This window comes from Vigna umbellata, chromosome 1 (genome assembly GCF_029865625.1).
Source record: "Vigna umbellata cultivar VRB3 chromosome 1, Vumbellata_1.0, whole genome shotgun sequence".
In the NCBI taxonomy this organism is placed as follows: Eukaryota; Viridiplantae; Streptophyta; class Magnoliopsida; order Fabales; family Fabaceae; genus Vigna; species Vigna umbellata.
The window spans coordinates 81,120,485-81,141,864 of NC_142165.1; the positions used below are offsets into that span (position 1 = coordinate 81,120,485).

The following is a 21,380-nucleotide window of genomic DNA, read 5'->3' on the forward strand; positions in this document are numbered from 1 at the left end:
AAACGGTTTAAATAATATTGAATATTTTTTATTTAATAATATAAAATAATATTGGTAAGGATATTTCATTCAACAATTTTTTTCATATTTTGTAATGAATATGGAGCCAACCACTTTTTACGAAATTATGGTTATTACAAAAATAATGAAAATTGTAATATTAACCTTTTCTTTAAGTTGGATGGTATAATTTTCTTTATCCTAATGTATATTATTTATTTGTAGCATGTTCGCTTATATATTGTCAGCCTGTCACCAAGTCGATCTTCTTCGCTCAGACTTAGCCCGAAGCTCCAGTACCAACCAAACCTAGCCGTCACAACGAACAGAAAAAGGTACACCTTCTCCCATTTTATCTCTTTTCCCAATTTACCCTGTATCTTCCGTCAAACCCTGACAACCATTTCCACGCCTTTTCTTTTTCTCTTTGTTCAATCTTTCAAATCCTACACATTACCATTATTCATATTTTTATTTTTTACCCTAGGGTTTCCTCGTGCTCGATATTTCGTATTTTTGCAAATTAAAATAAACTTACCGAAAATCCCCCTTCCCCAAAATTAGGTTTTGGTATTATTTATTGGCGATTGGTGTTTAAGGTAGGTTTGATGGGGGATCGGGGTTCGAGCGCCGCGAAACCGATTTGGATGAAGCAAGCGGAGGAGGCGAAGCTGAAGAGCGAGGCGGAGAAGACCGCGGCGGCGAAGGCGGCTTTCGAGGCCACGTTCAAGGGTTTGGAGAAGAATCGGGAGAAGGGTGGTGGTGTCGTTCAATCGGACAGCGAGTCGGAGGAGTACGAGGACCTGGCTCATAAGCCCATTGGGCCCGTCGATCCCTCCAAGTGCACTGCCGCGGGGACCGGGATCGCCGGTGGAACGGCGTGTGCTCCGTCATCGTTTGTGGTGGTTGCTAAGGACGCCGATGAGAGGAAGGTTTCCAATGGGGGTGCGCAAATCAAGGTGAGGGTGACGCCCGGGTTGGGTGTTGGAGGGTCTGAACAAGAGGGAATGGTGAAGGATATGGGTGATGGAACTTACACTGTGACATATGTGGTGCCCAAGCGAGGGAATTATATGGTCAGTGTTGAGTGTAATGGGAGGCCTATCATGGGGAGTCCCTTTCCTGTGTTTTTCAGTGCAGCAGGTACTACTTTCCCTTTTTCAATGTAATGTATATGATGCTCTGATGTGGTTCTTTTGAGTTGTTCTAGGTTTGGTTATCAATTCCATTTGAATGGTTTTTATATCATTTGTTGTATTGGTTTGTCTGGTATAATGGGTACTGATAAAACAAACAACAAAAGTCTTATTCCCCCAGTGGAAGTTGGCTACATGGATCACATTATTATAACATTTGATCAGTTAAATGTCTGTTGTGAGTAATTCATGTTCAGTATATTAATGGGTCTTACTTTGTCTGGCAAAGGCTTAATGCAACCCTCTTACTTTGCCTTGGCTCGGGACTGTTTATGCGTAGGTGGAGTTTTGGGTAGTAACAGAAAGGAAAGAGAGAAATATTGAACTTGTTGCTAAGCTTCTCTTTCATTGTTGAAATTGTGTTATGCTCTGTGTACATTATTGCATTTTGTTTTTTATTTAAACAAAACTTGAAGATAACATTGTTGCTGCACATATGCTTCTTGGTTTAATGATCTTCATTGTGGTAAATTTTCAATGCTTTGATTTTTGTGGTTAGGTAATGGTAGTGGAGGGCTGCTGGGTTTAGCTCCTGCATCTACATTTCCAAACCTGGTTAATCAAACTATGCCCAACATGCCAAATTACTCTGGATCAGTTTCAGGGGCATTCCCTGGATTGTTGGGAATGATTCCAGGGGTTGTTGCTGGAGCTTCTGGGGGTGCTATTTTGCCTGGCATTGGTGCCTCACTTGGGGAAGTTTGTCGTGATTACCTTAATGGGCGTTGTGCAAAAGTAGATTGTAAGTTGAATCACCCACCTCATAATTTGCTGATGACTGCCTTAGCTGCGACAACCTCAATGGGAACACTTAGCCAAGCTCCTATGGCACCTTCTGCTGCTGCAATGGCTGCAGCTCAGGCAATAGTTGCTGCCCAAGCCCTTCAAGCGCATGCAGCTCAGGTGCAAGCTCAGTCTGCAAAAGATTCTTCTGGTATGCTGTTCACATGCCAATTTTGGTTTTTATTGGTGGTATTTTTTCATTTCACTTGATCAAAGATCTCTCCTTGATTTTTTCATTTCAACTGTGATATTTTATCCCAGTTGTGTTTTACTATTTCCTAGTTTTTTCTTATAATTGTATTTGTTACGACAATCAGGTTCTCCTGAAAAGTCTAGTAAAGATGATGCATTGAAGAAAACCCTTCAAGTTAGCAATCTTAGCCCTCTTCTCACTGTGGAACAGCTAAAGCAACTCTTTGCATTCTGTGGCACTGTAGTTGAATGTACGATCACTGATTCAAAGCATTTTGCTTATATAGAGTACTCAAAGCCTGAAGAGGCAACTGCTGCTCTGGCGTTAAACAACATAGATGTTGGGGGGCGCCCTTTGAATGTTGAAATGGCAAAATCACTTCCACAAAAGCCATCGGTGGTGAATTCTTCACTTGCTTCGTCATCTCTTCCTCTGATGATGCAGCAAGCTGTTGCAATGCAACAGATGCAATTCCAGCAAGCATTGTTGATGCAACAAACCATGACTGCACAGCAGGCTGCTAATCGAGCTGCAACCATGAAATCTGCCACAGAGCTAGCTGCAGCCCGAGCGGCAGAAATAAGTAAGAAATTGAATCCTGATGGACTTGAAAGTGAAGCAAAAGAGGCGAAGCAAAAATCCAGGTTTGTTTTCTTCAGTGAATTATTTTGAGGATAACATATGCTTTTGTCTTGATCGTATTTCAAAACTTTTATTTCTTTTAGTTCTTTGTTTTTTTATTCAGGGAAGTACTAGTATTTTATATATATTTGAAGTAGGAATCATGAAGTCATTATGTTTGAATTAATGGTGTAAAATTTTGGCAAAACTGAGACAATTGTTTCTGTATGTTATTATGTCCAGGATTATGAAAGATACAGTATTTTTAGAAAACAGTTGCAACAACTTGCAACTGATGTGTCAATTTATTAACTATCCTAACTGAAACCCGGAAAATGGCGCTCATGAAGGACCTACATGCTGGCAATCATCTGAGCAATCTTAAGATGGTCCTGTGCTGGTCCAATAATATATATCTAGTATTATGTTAGAACACACTTGAAATATCTAAAGTCTATATGAATACTTTTTTAGCTACACAATACACGTTTTAGTTAATCATACCTTGATTGAGCATAAGGTTTTTGACAAATAAGAGATATTTCTTTTAATGAACGACATCCAGTTATTGAACTAAATAAGAATTTAGTTTCCTTACATCCAATTATTGAACTAAATAAGAATTTTATGAACCACATCCTTTGGAGATTTTGTGAAGGGGGAGATTTTTCATTAGAGAAGTAATGTGCTGTGGATAGAATTTCAACTGAAATACCTTGTTGAGCTTGTGATTTGATTATTGACAAGATACCCTCCTTGGACCAACAAGCTGTCCTGGATATTTGAACCAAATGAAGTTTCTTTATTCCTTGCTGGATATGGTAGGGTTATGTATGTGCATTTAGATGCTAAAAATAAACTAAGTATTGGGTAGAATAAAAATTAATTGCGTTTAGAAATATGTTGTTGATGGCCGGACAATTTTCAAGTCTATCATTGTCATTGATAACGGACTCATTTTTATTTTTAATTAAATTGTGGTGAAAAGTCTTGTTATTAATATTTTTTTAATTTATGCATGTTGTTGTCACATTCTGCTCTTTATAAAGTTTTCTGTCTAATCTAAGATTTAATTTCCTTTGGCAGATCACCGTCTCCCCCTCGTGGAAGATCTCGATCAAAATCAAGGTCTCCTATCAATTACCGAAGAAGGAGAAGATCTCGCTCTTATTCACCTGTGCGTCACTCTAGGGATCATCGTTCTCGGTCACCATTGAGGTCACATCATTACTCGAGCTATGAAAGGGAAAGGCGCTATAGAGATATTAGGGAACATAGTGATAGGTACAGAAAGCGAGATTTGGATAGATCACTTGATTACCGTTTATCTGCTTCTAGAAGGAACAAAAGTAGGAGTGTTAGTCCTCATACACGGAAATCATCTGTTTCTCCAAAACATCATAGAGACACTTCACCTCATAGAGGAAGGAAACAGTCACGTGCTGATTCAGGCTCTCCAAGCCGTCACAGAGGTAGGTCTTCTCCAAAGACTGATGAAAAAAAATTAAGAAACAGAAGGCGCTCAAGGTCAAGATCATCAGACGATAATAGGCTTCACTATAGCAAAAATGAAGAAATCTTGGATGGAAAATCTAAACAAAAAGAGAGAATTCGTTCCAGGTCAGTGTCTGTGGATGAAAAGCCTCACAGAAGGAGCCGGTCATCACCGAGAAAAGTGGATGAAAGTAGATCCAGATACAAAAAACGCTCAAGGTCTAAATCTGTGGATGATAAGCATGACTCCCCCGAGAGATTGGATAAAAACAGATATAGAAGATTGAGGCATAATGATAAAAGGCACTCTAGGTCAAGATCTACAGAAAATAGGGATCAGGCTGATTTTAGGGTGGGTGAAAGCAAAAATGAAAAGTCAAAACATCGTGATTCTAGAAGGGGCAGGTCAAAATCTGTTGAAGGGAAGCATCGCTCTAAAGATAAATCTGGTGAAAATAGAGATAAGAAATCAAAACATCGAGATAGAAGGCGTTCAAGGTCAATATCATTAGAAGGTGAGCTGGAGAAAAGAGGCACTTCACCCCATATTAATTTGGATGAGAGAAATTTTGAACTGAAACAGTCCAGTTCAAAGTTCCCTGAAGGCAAGCATCACTCCAGTGATAAATATGCAAATAGAGATGAAAAATCAGATCATCAAAAGAAAACCCCACCTAAATCAAAATCAAAACAATTTGATGGGAGTGGGTCCTTCCAAGGAAATTTCGAGGATTATGAATCAAAGGGGAAATCACAATCTGATTCTGGATCTGCAGAAGTTAAGCATAATTTGAATGATGGAGAAGATACTACCTGTGAAGAAAACTCAAAACTTTCTGGAGAAGTCAAGGACTCAAGTACCCTTAATGATACTGAGATGCTGACCTCAGTGAATGGTAACTACAAGTTAGAAGGGTCAAATGAAGCTGATGATAACCCAGGTACAGGAAGTCTTGTCAAAAGTTGTTAATTTTGTTCAGTTAGTGTTAAAAATCTGAGAACCCTTTTTGATGCAGGATGGATATGCGTGGAAGAAGTGGGAAATGTAAAATATTAAGCAAACATGGCTTGGTAATGACTAATGACCTTACATATAGGAAGAGAAGTGATTATACATTTTCATTGCCTGTTTTTTAATACTTAGTACGTTCTGTGTTGCAGGAGTATTGGTTCCAAATGATAATCCAAAATTCTACCTCGCTTTCTGATAGTGCTAACAATATAGCTATTAGTACAGATTTCTGTTATTTGCTCTTGAATCAGAAGTATCTAAGGAGTAAGGATAATTGAAGCTCGCTACTTACAAATGCCTATCAGGAAGCAGCATCACCCAACGAAGACTGCTTTTGTTACTTGTCACTATATATCATGACTTTCTATGTTGAAGATTTCCTGAGCAAGATCTTTCCTAGGAATATATGGTTTCATGGGAGGGTTGCGATTCTTAGGATGATGCCTCCACTATTTGATTGGTCCCCAGATTATTCTCTGTTGGCTTATGAACATCTTCGGTTGTTTATTTCTTTTTTTTTGCAGGTCTGGTTGGAAAAGATCAGGTGTAGAATCCCACAGCTGTTGGTGTGGTTTAAGGTTTCAAGAAGTTTCCTGTTATAGTCATGATCAACAGTGCATACTGCTTGATTGATGTATGTTGGAATGTTATTTTAAGTATAATATTCTTTTTATTAAAGGTAATTTTTGCTATGTCTGGCTTTGATATTTTTTTTTAAAATTTGATGGTGTCTTAATATTTTTGGTTTCTAGTTCTTCGAAGATAGTTTAGACGGAGAAACCCTTTTAAACCAGTGTCCGATTATTTGCATCTAAAACTTGTTTGGCTAATGATTGCAATAATGTGGTAAATTGAAATTAGTGAAATTTTTTAGTTTGTCTCCTCATCGGTTATGTTTATATTCCATAGCTGGTATGGCCATTTTTGTATTATGATCTTGTTAAGTTGCGAGCATCATTATTTGATGTGGCCAACCATTGGCTCCGTTTTGTTTACTCATGTTTTGTGGTATGGTGGGCATGTTATATCCAAAACAAATGCAGGTTATTCTCATTGAAATCTGTTGGAGCTTTGAGATACAGTTATGCTGGGTTGATTTTTCTCTTGTGTAAATGAAGGTATGCAGCCAGATTCTGATGCTCTATGGTTTAGAGCATACTTGTTTTTCTTCTAGCAAGTTGAGAGCAATATGGGAGGCTTGTTAACTTTGTATTTTATATGAATGCATTTACTCTACGTATTGTTTTTCAATTTTTTTACCATCATCTGGTGGCTTATATTTTCCTACATTTTTCCCCATTTTCCTTTTGTTTTCTTTCTTTTTTATTTTCCCCCCAAGAAATCGTCATGGTTAGGTAAAGCTTCTATGTAAAGGTCAACTGAACCTGGATGTTGCTGCAATGAGTTTCACCATGTTGCGTTTGAGAATTGGCTGAGTTACAGTTTTTACTTATGTAAATGCTGAAATGCAAATGATTTCAACAGGTAATTCTCCGTGAAACTATTGGGTGGTTCATTTTGTGTAGCATCTTCAATTTAATTGTCAGTCTTGTCCGTGGTTTACTTAGTTCTTTATGTTGCCCTGTTCACAATAATGTTTTTCATTTTCATTAATTTTACAATTATTTGTAAATTGAGTGGTTTTGGGTGTCATCTTAATGATTGTGTTTAGTTTTTTTTTTTTTGGTTTTGAACTTGCTTGATTTGATTTTGATTTGGTGTCACAACTTAAATTCTAGTTTTAAAAAACATGAGCTTGTTGCTGAGTAGTGGTACAACTTTTGGATTTTTTCTGAGAAAATATTGTGGAACACATTTATCCAGTTGACTTGGTATGGTTACAGAGACTTATGATTTTAAAAAAATTAGAGTTTGTCCTAAGAGGTGCTAAAGAAATTCTGGGTTTTTTCTCCTTTTTTTAGGAGTAGGGTTTTTTAGTCTCGGTTGATCACAACTAAATTTCCCCCTTGTTTTGTACTCTTTTCTCCGTCCCCTGCCCCGTTTCTCCTTTCCCCCTCTCCTGCCATCCTTTTTTTTTTCTTTTTCTGGTTAGGTAAGCATTGGATATGATGATCTTAGAGCTGCTGCAAATTCTCTTCACCAGATGATTGTGTGAAGTATGTTCTTGGAAGTCCTATTGGTGTTTTAGTTTCCTTTCTTTGCACCACCTGGTGTAGTCACACCAATGTTATGGCTTCTCCAGTTGGCTCTTAGGCTTTACCATACAGTGTTTGTTCATAATTCTGCATGGTTTAATAGAATATTTTAACAATTTCAAGGTTGGGCTCGAAATGGGTAGGTACTGATCTAGGTTATTGTCGAATTCTGAATATTTTGATGCGTGGCATATGCAATGGGTAGTGGCTAATTGAGGAAACTGTTGGCACGTTGATGATCCAGGCTCTCGGCGAATATTTTGATCGAATTTCCCCCTCGAAAATAAATCCAAAATTTTTAGATTAAATTAATGTTGATCGCTATATTTCTTGGTTCATGAAGCACAACCCAATTTTAAAATTCGTGAAATTTATACTTTTATTCTGAAGTTGAAAAAGCTTATTAATAGCTATTGTTGTAGAGGAAATCTCTTATCAGAGTACTTGCGTCATTTTCGTTATGCGTGTAAATTTTATCGGAGTACTTGCGTACATTTTCCAAACGATTGTCGCTCTTCTATGGTAAATTTTATCTTGGCAAACATATTTAAACTGAGCTTGTTGAAGTTTTATTTAGATAAGCAACAGGAAGCAAGACTAAAATTTAAATCCCCATAAAATCTCCCGAAAATGTTTAATCAAATCACGAATGATGTTATAACCCATTTGTTGGATTAGGTATTTTTCTCTTTGACCCAGTTTTCAGTTGGTGGGCTGTAACAAATCTTTTCTAATTTTAGGTTATAAAAGCATAAATATTGAGATAATATAAGTTGGTGAGAAGTTATGCATTGCTTTAAGGAATTGTGGAGGTGGAGAAAGTTGAGTGTGTTTGGTGTGGTTGAGGAAGAAAGAGAAAAGTTATTACAAATGTTAGAACCAAGAAGTTTCTTATTGTATAATGAAGATTTTATTTTTCTAGATGGTTTCGTTTCTTTAATTTGTTATTAGATTATTCTTGAATCATTTTATAAGATTTGATGGTGGGGTAAGTTGCTGACGAATGGGGTACAGATGTTGGTGAGATTGGATAAGATGAAAGCTGGCCTATTATAGCAGCCACGTAACAATACCATTCGCAGATAGACATACATCTGCTCTCTCTTTCGTTTTTATCTCTTGATTTTATTTGTTAGATTTTAAATTAAAAAGAAAATTTTATTTGGAGTTTTCTTATCAACAATTTAGGTACTATCAAACGCAGAATGTTATAGGAATAAAAGGTAACAAAAATAAAACTATTTTTATATCATTATAAATTTAACCTATGTTTCATTAAATTTGTTTTTTTAATGTTTATATATATATATACACACATACATATTCTAAAATTAATTTTTAATCTTATTCTTTTACAGCAATGAAATTTTTTCATTTTTATTATAATATGATATATTGTGAAATATGTACTTATTAAAATGCAATAATATGAAATATGCAATTTATCTTGTGTATTGCATAGGTTAAAATATTTGTTAATCTTTAGAAAGTAGGATTTCATTTATATGATTTTCATAAAAATATTCATGTATCTAATAATATTGACATAATATTATCATATTTAAAACATACCTTTATCTAGAAATCAAGATCTCAACCATATTTTCTAGTGACTGTCTTGTGAGAGGTATAAAGAGCAAAGAGGAGTAAATATATGTATAAAAACTCTTAGGCTTTTGGTTGATGAAAATGATTAAAAATAAATTGGGTTTGTTTTATTTTAATATTATTTGTTATCCTATTTTCTCTTTTTGAAAATTTAAAGAAAGTTTCTTTATTTATTATATTTCTTTAAGAAAATTTATTTTATTTAATTTATATTTTTTGCTTTCTTTTTTATTACCCACCATTAATATTTTATTATTATTCTTTCGTTTTATATTAGTTTTTTTTTATTAACTTACCTGAACGTATTGACATGAGAAGATATGAACAAAATCCTATTATAATACCTATATTTATACTATAATTTTATCATGTTTGTTAATATCTTGTGGGCAGTAGTAGGCTCACAAAACCTTTAAATACTTCCTATAACAAACAAGGAGTAATCTAACTAAATACTCATTTTATATTTAGTTTAATTCATAAAAAATCTCTACTTACTTGCGTCAAAGTTTAATTAAGTGGGTTAGTAATTTGAATCATTCATGTATATATAACAAATAATTAAATATGTAGATCATTATATTTTATTATCAAATTATTAAAGTAATTTAATTAATTAAATTATGATTAACAACATATATGTCATCAAAAGTTTATTATGTAAAGGTCATAAGTAATATTTTAATTTAACAATATTTTAATTTGTTGTGGGGTCAAATTAAAATATCCAAACTTAAGAAAAAATAACTCTCAAAGATTATATAAAAGAGTCATAATCCTCATTTATAAACATGTACAATTATTTCTATTTCTTTCTTATTATTCCATTAAAAGAAAAAATAAAAAAGAAACTTAAAATACTCTATAGTTATGGAAAATCATATACCAGGCAATCCATACGCTTCCATTTACTATTATAAAAGAATTGGAAATTGCTTTAGAAATGAAAAGGTTTATATGCTCATTAATAATATATCTATGTTTGGATGCCTAATCTAACATGATTACGTGTATTTTTATTTGGAAGTTTATGTTTAAGATATTTTTTTACTAATGACATTATGAATTTGGGAGTAATTTGGCTTAAGATATATACTTGTTTTGCAAGTGAAATTTTGGATTTGGAGGTAATTAATAACTTCTACTGAACCCATTTTTTTCCCCCCTTTTTAGTTTTTAGTAAAAATTCAGGTGTAAATTATACACATTGTTCCCCGTGATATCACAATGGCTTCTCTTTATTTATTATGTATGTAGCGTACCATATATTTATAATACTTATAATTGTATTATGATTTCTAAGTCAATGATTGATGCTTTTTCATTTAATAACAATCCAGTCTCCTCTTAACTAACACCTAAATATTAATTTATTTTAAGACAATTATTTTTAATAGGACTTTTATTTCCTCTATAAAATGCCTTCCTATGTGTTAAGGGGTCTATTAATGCATTTAATATGTGATAATATTTTTAATAGGATTGGTTTTGAAAAACACATATGCAAAACAAAAATATCAAATAGCAATCTTTGTGCATAAAAACCCCTTCTTTATATATTGAAAAGGATAGAGCTTATGAATTAACTGTATGATCACCAAATAGATAACATAGAGTTCTTCCAAATGATTTAATTTCATTTAATTCTCAACTCACAGGTGTATCCAATAAAAATAAAAATAAACAATTCATATTTGTCCGATTTCTAACAAGATTTCTGTACCAAACAGCGATGATGTTATTATTATCTTATTTATTCAAGTGATTAAGATAATATTAAAAAGTATGTAAACTATCTGACAATCATATCTAACTTTTTTTTTCTTTTAAAAGAAAAAGTCTGATATGAAATACCTACTTTTAAAATTACCAGTGACCATACTGGATTTATCATTCTTATGTTATACTTGTACAAACTTCTTCAAAAAATCTTTAAGCATAGAATAAATCACCTTAAATTAGTTTTGAATAAAAGCTAATTTGAAAAAACTCAATTATAGTTTTAATAAAAAATATTTATGACGAAGTTTGCTGTGTTCTATTCTCAGCATATCTCGGCCTATCAATAATGCATTTAATTAATTTGAAGTATCAAGCACTCGTGATAAAAAAAAAAAAATCAGAACGAATACGACTAATATGTGATCAGAATTAAAAGTCTACTTCAATAATTTATATTGTTGTTTTTATGTATGTACTATTAATACTTTTTTTTTTCATTCAATTAAAATAAATTTTAAGGTAATTATCACAAATTTCAATTATTAAGGAGTTAGATGTAGGAGAGTGGGACTCCCACTTGTGATTATTAACGAGTTATGCTCGAATTTTTTGATTGCATCAAATAGTGAGGACGTGTATAATTTGAAAGGTCAAAACATTTAAGTGAGACGTGTAATTTAAATAAAATATATAAGTTGTTCTTTTTTTTTTCTTTTTTCTTTACATTTTGTTTTCTTTTCCTTTCTTCCTTCTTTCTTATTCCTAATTCATTTTTACATGTAACATCCCAAATTTTTAATAATATTAACACTATTATAAAAATCATCACGTATTTAATAAACTAAAACCGTTAAACAAAATACATACATGAAATGGTTATACTTATCTAAATATAATTATAATAGTAAAATATATATAAGAAAAAGGAAAGTTCAACTAATTTTTTTACACTTAAAAACTAAAGTGCAATAAGAAGTTTGTCAAAAAAGTATATACATATATTTTCATATAGATATATACATAACCAACTAAAAGTAAAATCCTAATCTATGTAGTCGATGAAAAACACTAGAAGGAGAGTTAGTTATGCTTCATCTATAAACGTTAGTCCGTGTAGATCGTTTATTGAACTAACTCAATGTTTTTCAAGAGGTGTTTAGGTAATACCTATTGAAGATATAACATATTGTTGATGACTAGTTGTTAACTTGAGTGTGTTTAAGGATAACTTCTATTATGAAGCAATCGTTTAATAGGTAGACTACAACACACACACAATTTTTATACTGGTTCATTCGGTAGAGCTACATCAAGTTCTCCTCTAAGTTAACTTAGAGGGTTTCATTAAATATTCAAAGAAGTACATCTGAGTGTTTTAAACCACTCCTGGTGTTCCTAGTCCTATTGAGTAACCATTGTTAGTTTTGACTAGTTAAGTTTTACTTACTCCTGATTCTGTAGTATTATTCACCACTCCTGGTTAAAGCTTTTAGTATCACTTTGATACACCTTCTAATTGAATTTAACTCACTTCTGGTTGTGAAGTACTTTTCACCACTCTTGGTATCCTTGATCCGCAAATAACCTCTAGTTACCCTAGACTAGTTGAGTATTCGTACCACTCCTAGTATCCTCAATCAGCGAATAATATTCCATTACCCTAAACTGGATGAGTATTCACACCACTCTTGATATCTCAGTCAATGAATAACCTTTCGTTACCCTAAACTGGATGAGTATTCGCACCACTTCTAGTATCCTCAGTCAGCGAATAACATTCAATTACCTTAGACTAGATGAATATTCGCACTACTCCTGATATCCATGATGATTAAATAACCTTTTGTTACCCTAAATCAATTAAGTATATCACAATGACTTGTCTTTTATGTTATTAAGTATTTAGCATAAAATATATTATAATACTTATTATTGTATTATGATTTATAAGTCAATAATAGATGTTATTTCAAATTTAATAACAATCCAATTTTCTCAAAACTAACGCCTAAAGATTAATTTATTTTAAGACTATTATTTTTAATTTGACTTTTATTTCCTCTATAACATGCCTTCCTACGTGCTAAGGGTCTATTAATCCATTTAATATTTGATAATATTTTAAATAGGATTGGTTTTAAAAGATATGCGAAACAAAAATATCAAATAGCAATCTTTGTGCACAAAAACCCCTTTATTTATTGAAAATGATAGAGCTTATGAATTAACTGCACGATCACCAAATACATAACACTGATTTCTTCCAAATGATTTAATTTCATTTAATTCTCAACTCACAGGCGTATGCAATTAAAAAAAAGAAGTAAACAATTCATATTCGCCCGATTTCAAACAATATTTATGTACGAAAGTGTTATTTATATCTTATTTATTCAAGTGATTAAGAAAATATTAAAAAGTAGGTAAACTAGCTAACAACCATCTAACTTCTTTTTCCTTTTAAAAGAACAAGTCCAATATGAAATACCTACTTTTAAAATGACAAGTGACCATACTTAGATTTATTATTCTTATGTTATACTTAGACAAGTTTCTTCATCAAACTATTTAAGAAAATAAATAAATCAATTTAAATTAGTTTGTGTTTTTATCCTACCTAATAGACATATTAAAAAACATGATTCAATAAAGTGTTTTAAATCTCTTCATCATGAAGCAACCAAAACCTACGCCAATTTGAGTCATATTTACATATTATTACTAAATCTCGGTAGTTTGGTATGTTAATTATTATTGATCATCTTGTTACCATTTATTATATCGTTATTATATTTCCTAGGTAAGTATTATTCTAATAGGAGCATAGACCCATCATCTAGGTTAATCTAGTATTTCTCAATGAATACTCACTTTATAAACTACTCTCACCCTCTTTTAAAGATTTTAACTCTCTTGCTAACTTGAAAATTGGAGATTCTTTTGCATGTGGATCTCCTTCCCTTCTTAACAACAAGTAGGTCATTTCCAAACAAAAGGAACAATCAAACCATCTTTAGAATCTCGCTACTTGTCCACAAGTTCACGGTATGATCCAAGTAAGAACATTGGTGTCTACCGTAGGGCCTGGTAAAAGGTTTCCTCGGCCTCTTCTTCCCATGATCACCATCACAACTTTTTCACAAGATAGAGTCCAACCCAACAATGACCATGCAACATTAATATAGATATGATCATACAACAACATAAGAAGTAAGCAAAGACACAAGTCCTCCAAGCGAGGCACCTAAAGCCTTTTAAGTGAGGCACCACAAGCCCTCCAAGTGGGACACCAAAAGCCTTCAAAGTAAGGCATAAAAAGCAAACAAAGACACAAAAACCCTCCAAGCAAGGCTCTAGGCTACTTAAAAAGTAAAAAGATACTTCACACTAAGCTATACGAGTCGGGACAAACATCTCTTTTAACCAAGTACAAAGGTTGACATCCCAGTAATTAAGTCTGATGGAAGTCTCAAGTACTTGAGTACAAAACAAACTCGATCTTATAATACAGTATGTACCCAAGTACAAAAGAACCTCAAACTCATAACGTTCAAAGCACAATTCAACATTTCTAATACAAGAGTACATAAACAATACAATTGCTTGCCACCCAAACACAAAAAAATTGGTGTGGAAAAACCTGAGTACATGAATTATATAAAGAAGCTAAAATAAACTACATAACCTTTATACTTTATACGGAGTCTACCATATTTTTACACATATTTTATCCTTTGTAATACAAAGTCTATAATTTATGTTTTTATAGATATATTGACTTTCTAAATCTATAAATTATTTTTAAGGTTTTAAGGTTGATTCTATTTAAAACTTAATTATAAACTTAAAATATTTATTATCTTTTTCTTCGATGTTTAAATTTCTTTTAATAGACACAAACAATTCCCAACCCGTAAACATAAGTTTAAAACTAGTTTTTAAAATAAAAATGAAAGCTATTTTTTATACTTAATTTTATTAAATTACAAAATAATTAAAAATTAATAAAAGAAGTCTAGAAAAAATTTAGTATTTTAAATATAAATTATAAATAGAAAAATAAATCAACTTTTTAAAAAGTTATAATTACAAAATAAATAAGAGTAAATTAGTAATGTGATATGACTAAAAAAACCAACATTTTGAACATTTGTTAATAATTTTTTTTTATTATACTAGATGGTTGACGATGACTTTAATTTTATGTCAATTTCCCTTTAATGCAAAATTCACATAAAGTTACAAATAATATATAAATGACTTAAAAGTTAATTAGGATTACGTTTTATAAAGTTGACCCAAATATGTGGTTATAAAATTAACACGGTTACTGTTTTTTTCAGTCCTGTTTCCTCCAATACTAAAACTTTGACAATAAATAAAAATAAATATTGAAATATAGGTTTAATAGTCTTTTCACTTTATTTTACTATTAAGATTTTTAAGTTTTTCATATTATTTTTATTTTTCAATTTAATCAAATCTTTTAGATAAGTGAATATACATTTTTTTTATCAAATTTACAACAATAATATTATTATAATGAAACTTGACGTAATATTTATCATCCATATCATATATCGTTTCTATTAAAATGCCAATTTCCATTAATAAAGTATTATTATTTATTGTTTGTATTATATATTATTGTCGTAGATAATAAATATAATACAACATTAAAAATTGTTATTCCTAATTATTTTTAGAGCATGAATCCTCCCAATTTAAAAGACTGTGGCGTGTTTATTATTTAGTGATTTTAATCCCATCACGTGGTAGAAGAATGATTATAAATTGAAGAATTTTACAATTTATAAATAGAATTAACAAACGTCATATTTTTATGGTATTATCTTTTGTTGTCTTGTCTTATCAAAATATGTGACTCTATGTAAAAATCAGGATTTGCCTAACTCCACACGATTACCTCCCACTGATTTCTCTATAGGCTAAAATGACAGCTAGCTAACCTCAAACCAATCACAAAATCCAAAACCAAAAATAAAAGTAAATAAATAATCAGAACCATATAAAATCGACAAGTCATAACGAGCAACAACACCAAAACACAAGTAAGAGCGAGAGAAAAGCAGATAGAAAGATAATAATAATAATAATAATAATGCGGTGTAATGGTTTAACCGTACACGGAAGCAACCACCGTGGCTTCTGCGTCCCCACCGTGTCTCCGGTGTTCTTGAGACCCACCCGACCCGTCACCCGTATCGCGTTTCCTAAGGCTAGCCTGAAGAACGAGGGACTAGTGATGGAGTTAAGCTTCTACGAGCTTCTGGGTATACCCGAATCCGGTTCCTTGATGGAGATCAAGAACGCGTACAAGCAACTCGCCCGAAAGTACCACCCGGATGTGTCTCCTCCGGGTCGGGTGGAGGAATACACCAAACGGTTTATTCAGGTGCAGGAAGCCTACGAAACTCTCTCCGATCCTTCCCGAAGAGCCATGTACGATCACGACATGGCTAAAGGTATTAACTTCGCTTTCAACGCCCGCAGACGCCGCAATTACCACGATCAGGTACATCTCGTTGCATCTAGGGTTGCATAAATACTTCTCCCCGATTTCAATTCTGTGACTGCCCAGTTTCTGATTCACATGATTCAATGATCTCTTCTGTTTTTGGAATCGCTTTTCCCCCCTGATCCTCATCAAAGATGTTGAAAATAATTAAGATACCTTTAATTAGTGCGCTACTTGTTTGATTGTTTCATTACTTTGTTATTTTTTTTTAATTAACAATTTTTTTCATGTCCCAAAAATCTTTTCCTTGGCCGGTAGGTATGTAAACCCTTACCACAAGGATCTTGGACTGTGGCTAAATGATTTTACCTTCAACACACTAACCACTTGTGCCAAAGTCAAGGACTTTATGTTTGGTTGTTCTTATGCTCTTTCTAAATCTTAAATGAAGAGGCTTTGCACTTACAGTCCGTGTTAACTTGTTTGGTCATGTCCTTGTTTTGATTATCTTCTTTTCTGACTTGTGATATATTACATATCGCTTATAATGTTTCTAGAATCTTGTGGATAATTCTTTTGTCAGTTTCTAGTGTATAATTGTAGCATCGAGCACTATCCGTCATTTATATCTAATTTATTTGGGCTATTTTCACCGTGTGTCTGAAGTTATGATTTGATACATGTTAGGATTTCCAGATGGTTTTTTTTCTACCAATTTGTTTACCCTATCTCAGTCTTGAACAAAGAATTTGACTATACAATTTTAACCTGGAATGAGAATTATTTCATAAATCATCATGTACTTTTGAACTCTGATATTTGATATTTCTGGGTGCTTGTCATAACTTGATATAGGCAAATTCTTTCTCTGTTCTGTTCCTTTTTTCAAGTTGAAAAATTTTACAGTTCTAGGCGTCACCTTTCTTCTTTAAAAGGTCTTTTTCATGGTGCTGTTACAGATTATTCTGGCTAAGAACTCATATCAGTCTTTAATATGTTTATTACAAATATGAATTGTGCTCTGCAGCTATCCATAATTTAGATTCTTCAATTTACGAGGACTATGACACACGGCTCCCTATGAAAGTTTCCTGGCATAAATAGATTATTATTATTATTATTTTCATTCTGGATTATTCCTTTTTCCATTTTGAAGATGTCGATTTCAATCCCAGCTCATCACTGCAGAATCTGCACTTGTGTGTTGTAGTATATTAAATATATAGTTGCCTCTTCAGCACATGAAATCTGCACTTGATTTGTCCTTGCTGCGAGCTGGTATTGTTGTTTGCAATGTCTATTAACTTTAGCACTGTACCTACTCCCAATAAGACTATTTTCACAATTATGTATGAGGGATTTTGGCAGAGACTTTCTTATAACATTTTCCTGGTATTAAATATAAATTGGTTGTTTCTTCCTATTCTGCCTTTAGTTCCTTTTTTCCATTTCTTTATTGTTTTTTAATATGTCAACTTCATTCCTTGCTCACCACAACAAAATCTGAGTAGTCATGCTTTCCCTGTCGAACATGTAATAATTGGCTTTTCAGCACATTAAAAGTCTGTAGAGGTTAACAGTGTCCAAGATATAATTAAAAATATCAACAATAATGAGATGGACTGTGATCTTAATTATTTCTTTATTCATGTTTGCCATTTCCTCATGGTGATAAATGAGTAGTAGGACATACAATGGGAATTCGTGAATCATGCATTCTAAAGAGATGGGGACCTTTTAATTAATTGTATTTGGGTGGTGGGGTGTCCAATTCCCAGTGACTTGTTCTCATGTAACTTCTTTTGTTCTTGTATATTTAAATTTGGGAAAAAGGGGGCATGGTAGTTTGGTTAGAACACTAATTTGATTTATTCACTGATAAAGCTGTTGGTTTTGAAAAGGTGGTGGAACAAAAAACTGAATGGAAATCTCGGTGGCAATCTCAACTGTCGGAGCTGAAGAGAAGAAGTAACAGCAAGGAGGGTGGAGGGAATATGTCATGGGCAGCGAGAATGCGCCAGCAGAGGGATGAATTGGCTAATGAATCATGACTAGGACGTAACTAATTGTATATATACATATATATGATAGATGTGTACATCTCCGAACTCTAGATCAAATCAGATATATAATATGAATCATGAGAAAATGTGCCATTGCTGAAACAAAAGTTTGCGACTCTAGGCCATTTTAATGAACATTTGCAAAAATAATTTTGAAGTAAAGTTTTTTGCATTTACTTTTTTTATTTATTCTGAAAGTAAATTAGTAGACAAATTCAGTAATATTTTTTATTTATTTAATGCAAACCAAAACTTTTTTGTAGTTAATTTTTGGCCGTGAGAAAGTACTTGGGGTGCCTACTTATGTTGAAGGTGGGAGGGAGATAAATGTTGTTTCATGAAGATGGTAATTATCTTAGTCTTCTTTGCCGGTAGTGGGATAATGAACTTTGATATTGAATTAAACTCCACAAAATAATACATTTGAAAGCGGCTTCTGCTTCCTACACCCTATCGTATTTCTTCCTGCACCCTATCCAAAGTGTGAATAGTCAAAATAACCTCAAACCCAATTTAAGTGTGGCTCTCCCCTTTAGTGTGGACTCCATCGAGCCCTATTGATTGAGCGTTTGCTCCTCCACCGATAGAGCCATGTTTTTGCGACCGGAGAAGAGCATTGCAGCGCGTGCGGCCTGGTGTAGCGGTTTTCACCGGAGAAGTTGGTGAGTCTTTTTGTGATTTCTGCATAATCCTTTTTAGCGATTGGGGAGTTGCAATAGTGTAACAAGTGGTCCAGACAATAGATTACGAAAGAAATAAGTAATTGTCCGGAAAATGAATTTCGGAAGTTATATTCAGAAAGAAAATTCTGGAAACATAGTTCCTTATCCCGAAACAAAATTTCAAAATATATTTTCCACCTCCGGGTGACGTTTTCCGGAAGTATATTTCCAGATCTTGATTTCCGATCAATACTTAATTACTATAACAAATCAACCCATCACGAAACACAAATCCTGTATCTTAATATTACATATCACTAGTTGTCACCTGTTCAAATCACTAACACGTATCTTACAAATGAACGATCATATACTTTGAAAAACATGTCAAGTACTTTTAAGAGCGTTCAATCATAAACTTATAAGAACAACACTCCAAATACCTTGTAAGTGTCCAATTATGAGCTTACTTGAAAAATTCCAAGTACTTTATTAGGATCTGACTATGAATTTGAAAATAAATGAATATAAATTAAGTGTCTAAAAACATAACTATATAAATGTCTGAATATAATTTAACCATGAGCTAAAGAAACAAATAAAAACATGTAAAACTCGATCAATAGCTAAAAATAACATATTAATTTGTTCATTTAATAACTTAGTTTTCAGTTATTAACTCCGAGGGGCTTATGTACAATACCCAACATATATTTTACTTTTTTAGTAGTTCTTAAAAGAGTCCAATAAACAAAAGATCTAAGATTCATGTAATATCTTAATCTCTAAGGGAGAGAGAACATTTATAAGCTATAGGATATTATTATAAGGAGTAGACCAATTTCATATAACTTTTTACTCATATACTCACTCTAAATTTCCTACTGTTTAAGTCTAAAAGTCTATGCATATATACTTTATCCTTTTTGTGGTGACTTGAAGCTCATTATTTGACGAACATCTCTCTCCTTTGAGAGTATCATTAAGTATCTTTATAATGTTTTATGAGTTTTGGGTGTATTACAAATAGTATTTCTATATGAATTACTTTTTTTATATATGTATAATTAAATTCAAAAGATTTAACAGTTTTTTCAAATACACAATCCACCATGAAAATACCACTTATCTTTAAAATTTATTTATATCTTAATTATGAGAAATGTCTTATTCATAGAAATTAAATTAAAATTTAAATAATTTTGTTCTATACTTCACCAATTTTAAAGCATTGTAAATGTAAATTTGAAAGCAATTACAAAAAATTCTTAGTATTCTATTTTTGCTAAACGAAATTTTGATATGTTTTTAAGTTGTGTATTTGTGATCATTTTCATTAAATGAACCGTAGACGTCAACAATTAATGTGTTAGTAGTTTTCTCTTACTACAAAGGTCACCAGTTAATTGTATTGTCAATCATTAATTAGTGTGTCATGTTTTATTTTTAATTAGTAGTTAGTAAGGGTGAAAGAAAGAGGAAACGTCTAAATTGAAATGATATAATATTGCATTAATAATATAACAAAAGTGAATAAGAATGATTGACACAGACACAGACAGAGCTGTTGTAATTAATAATAACAGTCATGTTCACAAATTATAGTATTATTATATAAAATGTTTTGCGTAGTGTAATTAGCTTATCTTTAAATTATGTGTATACTTTTCTAAAGTTTATTGGAGTATACTGGATTATAATAGACCTGATTAATGGTAGATTGCTGTTCAAATTTGACAACTGCATTTACTTCGTTCCTCGCATGTTCCCTGTCACGGGTCCGAATCAGTATACACAAAAACTAAACAAAATGAAATTAGCAGACAACCTTGGCCACAACTTACTCAAGTGTTTTTTTATGACATTTAATGCTAATGAGGTTTGAATTTATGCTATTATACACACTGTTCAATATCTATCATTACATCAATCTTAATAATAACTTACTTAAAATGGGATTTTTCGACTTAAGACTACAAATTTACTTTTATAAATGCAATAGAATCCAGTACTTATAGAATATGTCCTTCAAATAGAAATATATTTAAGATATATAGTATTTCCATTGAATAATGTAATAAGTCTACGTGGAACCTTGTGAAATATTTTTAAATAAAGGTTGATAATATGTTTTTATCTTTTATGTTTTGTTGACTTAAGGATATTTGAGAAGATGATTTGGGAAGAATGATTGAATGAATTTGAGGATAAATTTTTTATTTTTTGTTTAAATAGATTTGAAGGTAATTGAAAGTGAATTTGAAGGTAAAATTGATGTGACAAATAAAAAGAATTTATTTAATTGATAGTAATTAAAGATTACCAAAATGTCCCTAATTATTAAAATAATATAAAATGATAATTGTTAATGTTATATTTAATTCTAAAAAT

The 21,380-nt window shown here is 32.1% G+C and overlaps 2 protein-coding genes across 6 annotated transcripts; both read left to right on the plus strand.

Moving 5' to 3' along the window:
• Window positions 1-228: 228 nt before the first annotated feature.
• LOC124837916 (RNA recognition motif (RRM)-containing protein) lies at window positions 229-7,763 on the plus strand. 5 transcript variants are annotated; one of them, XR_007028785.2, is made up of 10 exons: window positions 229-335; window positions 604-1,143; window positions 1,696-2,130; window positions 2,297-2,816; window positions 3,880-5,228; window positions 5,304-5,358; window positions 5,449-5,978; window positions 6,343-6,417; window positions 6,639-6,784; window positions 7,353-7,763. XR_007028785.2 is itself a non-coding variant. In XM_088104384.1 (7 exons), exons 2-6 carry the CDS (start codon window positions 609-611, stop codon window positions 5,342-5,344), a joined length of 2,880 nt encoding a protein of 959 aa, XP_087960510.1. In that variant the 5' UTR covers window positions 229-335; window positions 604-608; the 3' UTR covers window positions 5,345-5,358; window positions 5,449-5,982. The 5 variants fall into 5 exon arrangements, 1 of the variants encoding a protein (XP_087960510.1); XR_015783607.1 differs by having other exon boundaries at window positions 5,449-5,933; XR_015783608.1 differs by having other exon boundaries at window positions 2,459-2,816.
• An 8,066-nt stretch (window positions 7,764-15,829) lies between these two features.
• J20 (DNAJ-like 20) lies at window positions 15,830-18,512 on the plus strand. Its single transcript, XM_047313398.2, has 2 exons — window positions 15,830-16,321; window positions 18,166-18,512. The coding sequence occupies exons 1-2, from the start codon at window positions 15,908-15,910 to the stop codon at window positions 18,313-18,315; spliced, it is 564 nt and encodes a 187-aa protein (XP_047169354.1). The 5' UTR covers window positions 15,830-15,907; the 3' UTR covers window positions 18,316-18,512.
• Window positions 18,513-21,380: the final 2,868 nt, after the last annotated feature.

Excerpts from the sequence above, each read along its gene's own strand:
- LOC124837916 (XM_088104384.1), top strand. The coding sequence starts at position 609 with ATGGGGGATCGGGGTTCGAGCGCCGCGAAACCGATTTGGATGAAGCAA. Across the intron at positions 2,131-2,296 it reads GTCTGCAAAAGATTCTTCTG|GTTCTCCTGAAAAGTCTAGT; the intron begins GTATGCTGTTCA and ends TACGACAATCAG. Across the intron at positions 2,817-3,879 it reads GAGGCGAAGCAAAAATCCAG|ATCACCGTCTCCCCCTCGTG; the intron begins GTTTGTTTTCTT and ends TTCCTTTGGCAG.
- J20 (XM_047313398.2), top strand. The coding sequence starts at position 15,908 with ATGCGGTGTAATGGTTTAACCGTACACGGAAGCAACCACCGTGGCTTC. Across the intron at positions 16,322-18,165 it reads GCCGCAATTACCACGATCAG|GTGGTGGAACAAAAAACTGA; the intron begins GTACATCTCGTT and ends GGTTTTGAAAAG.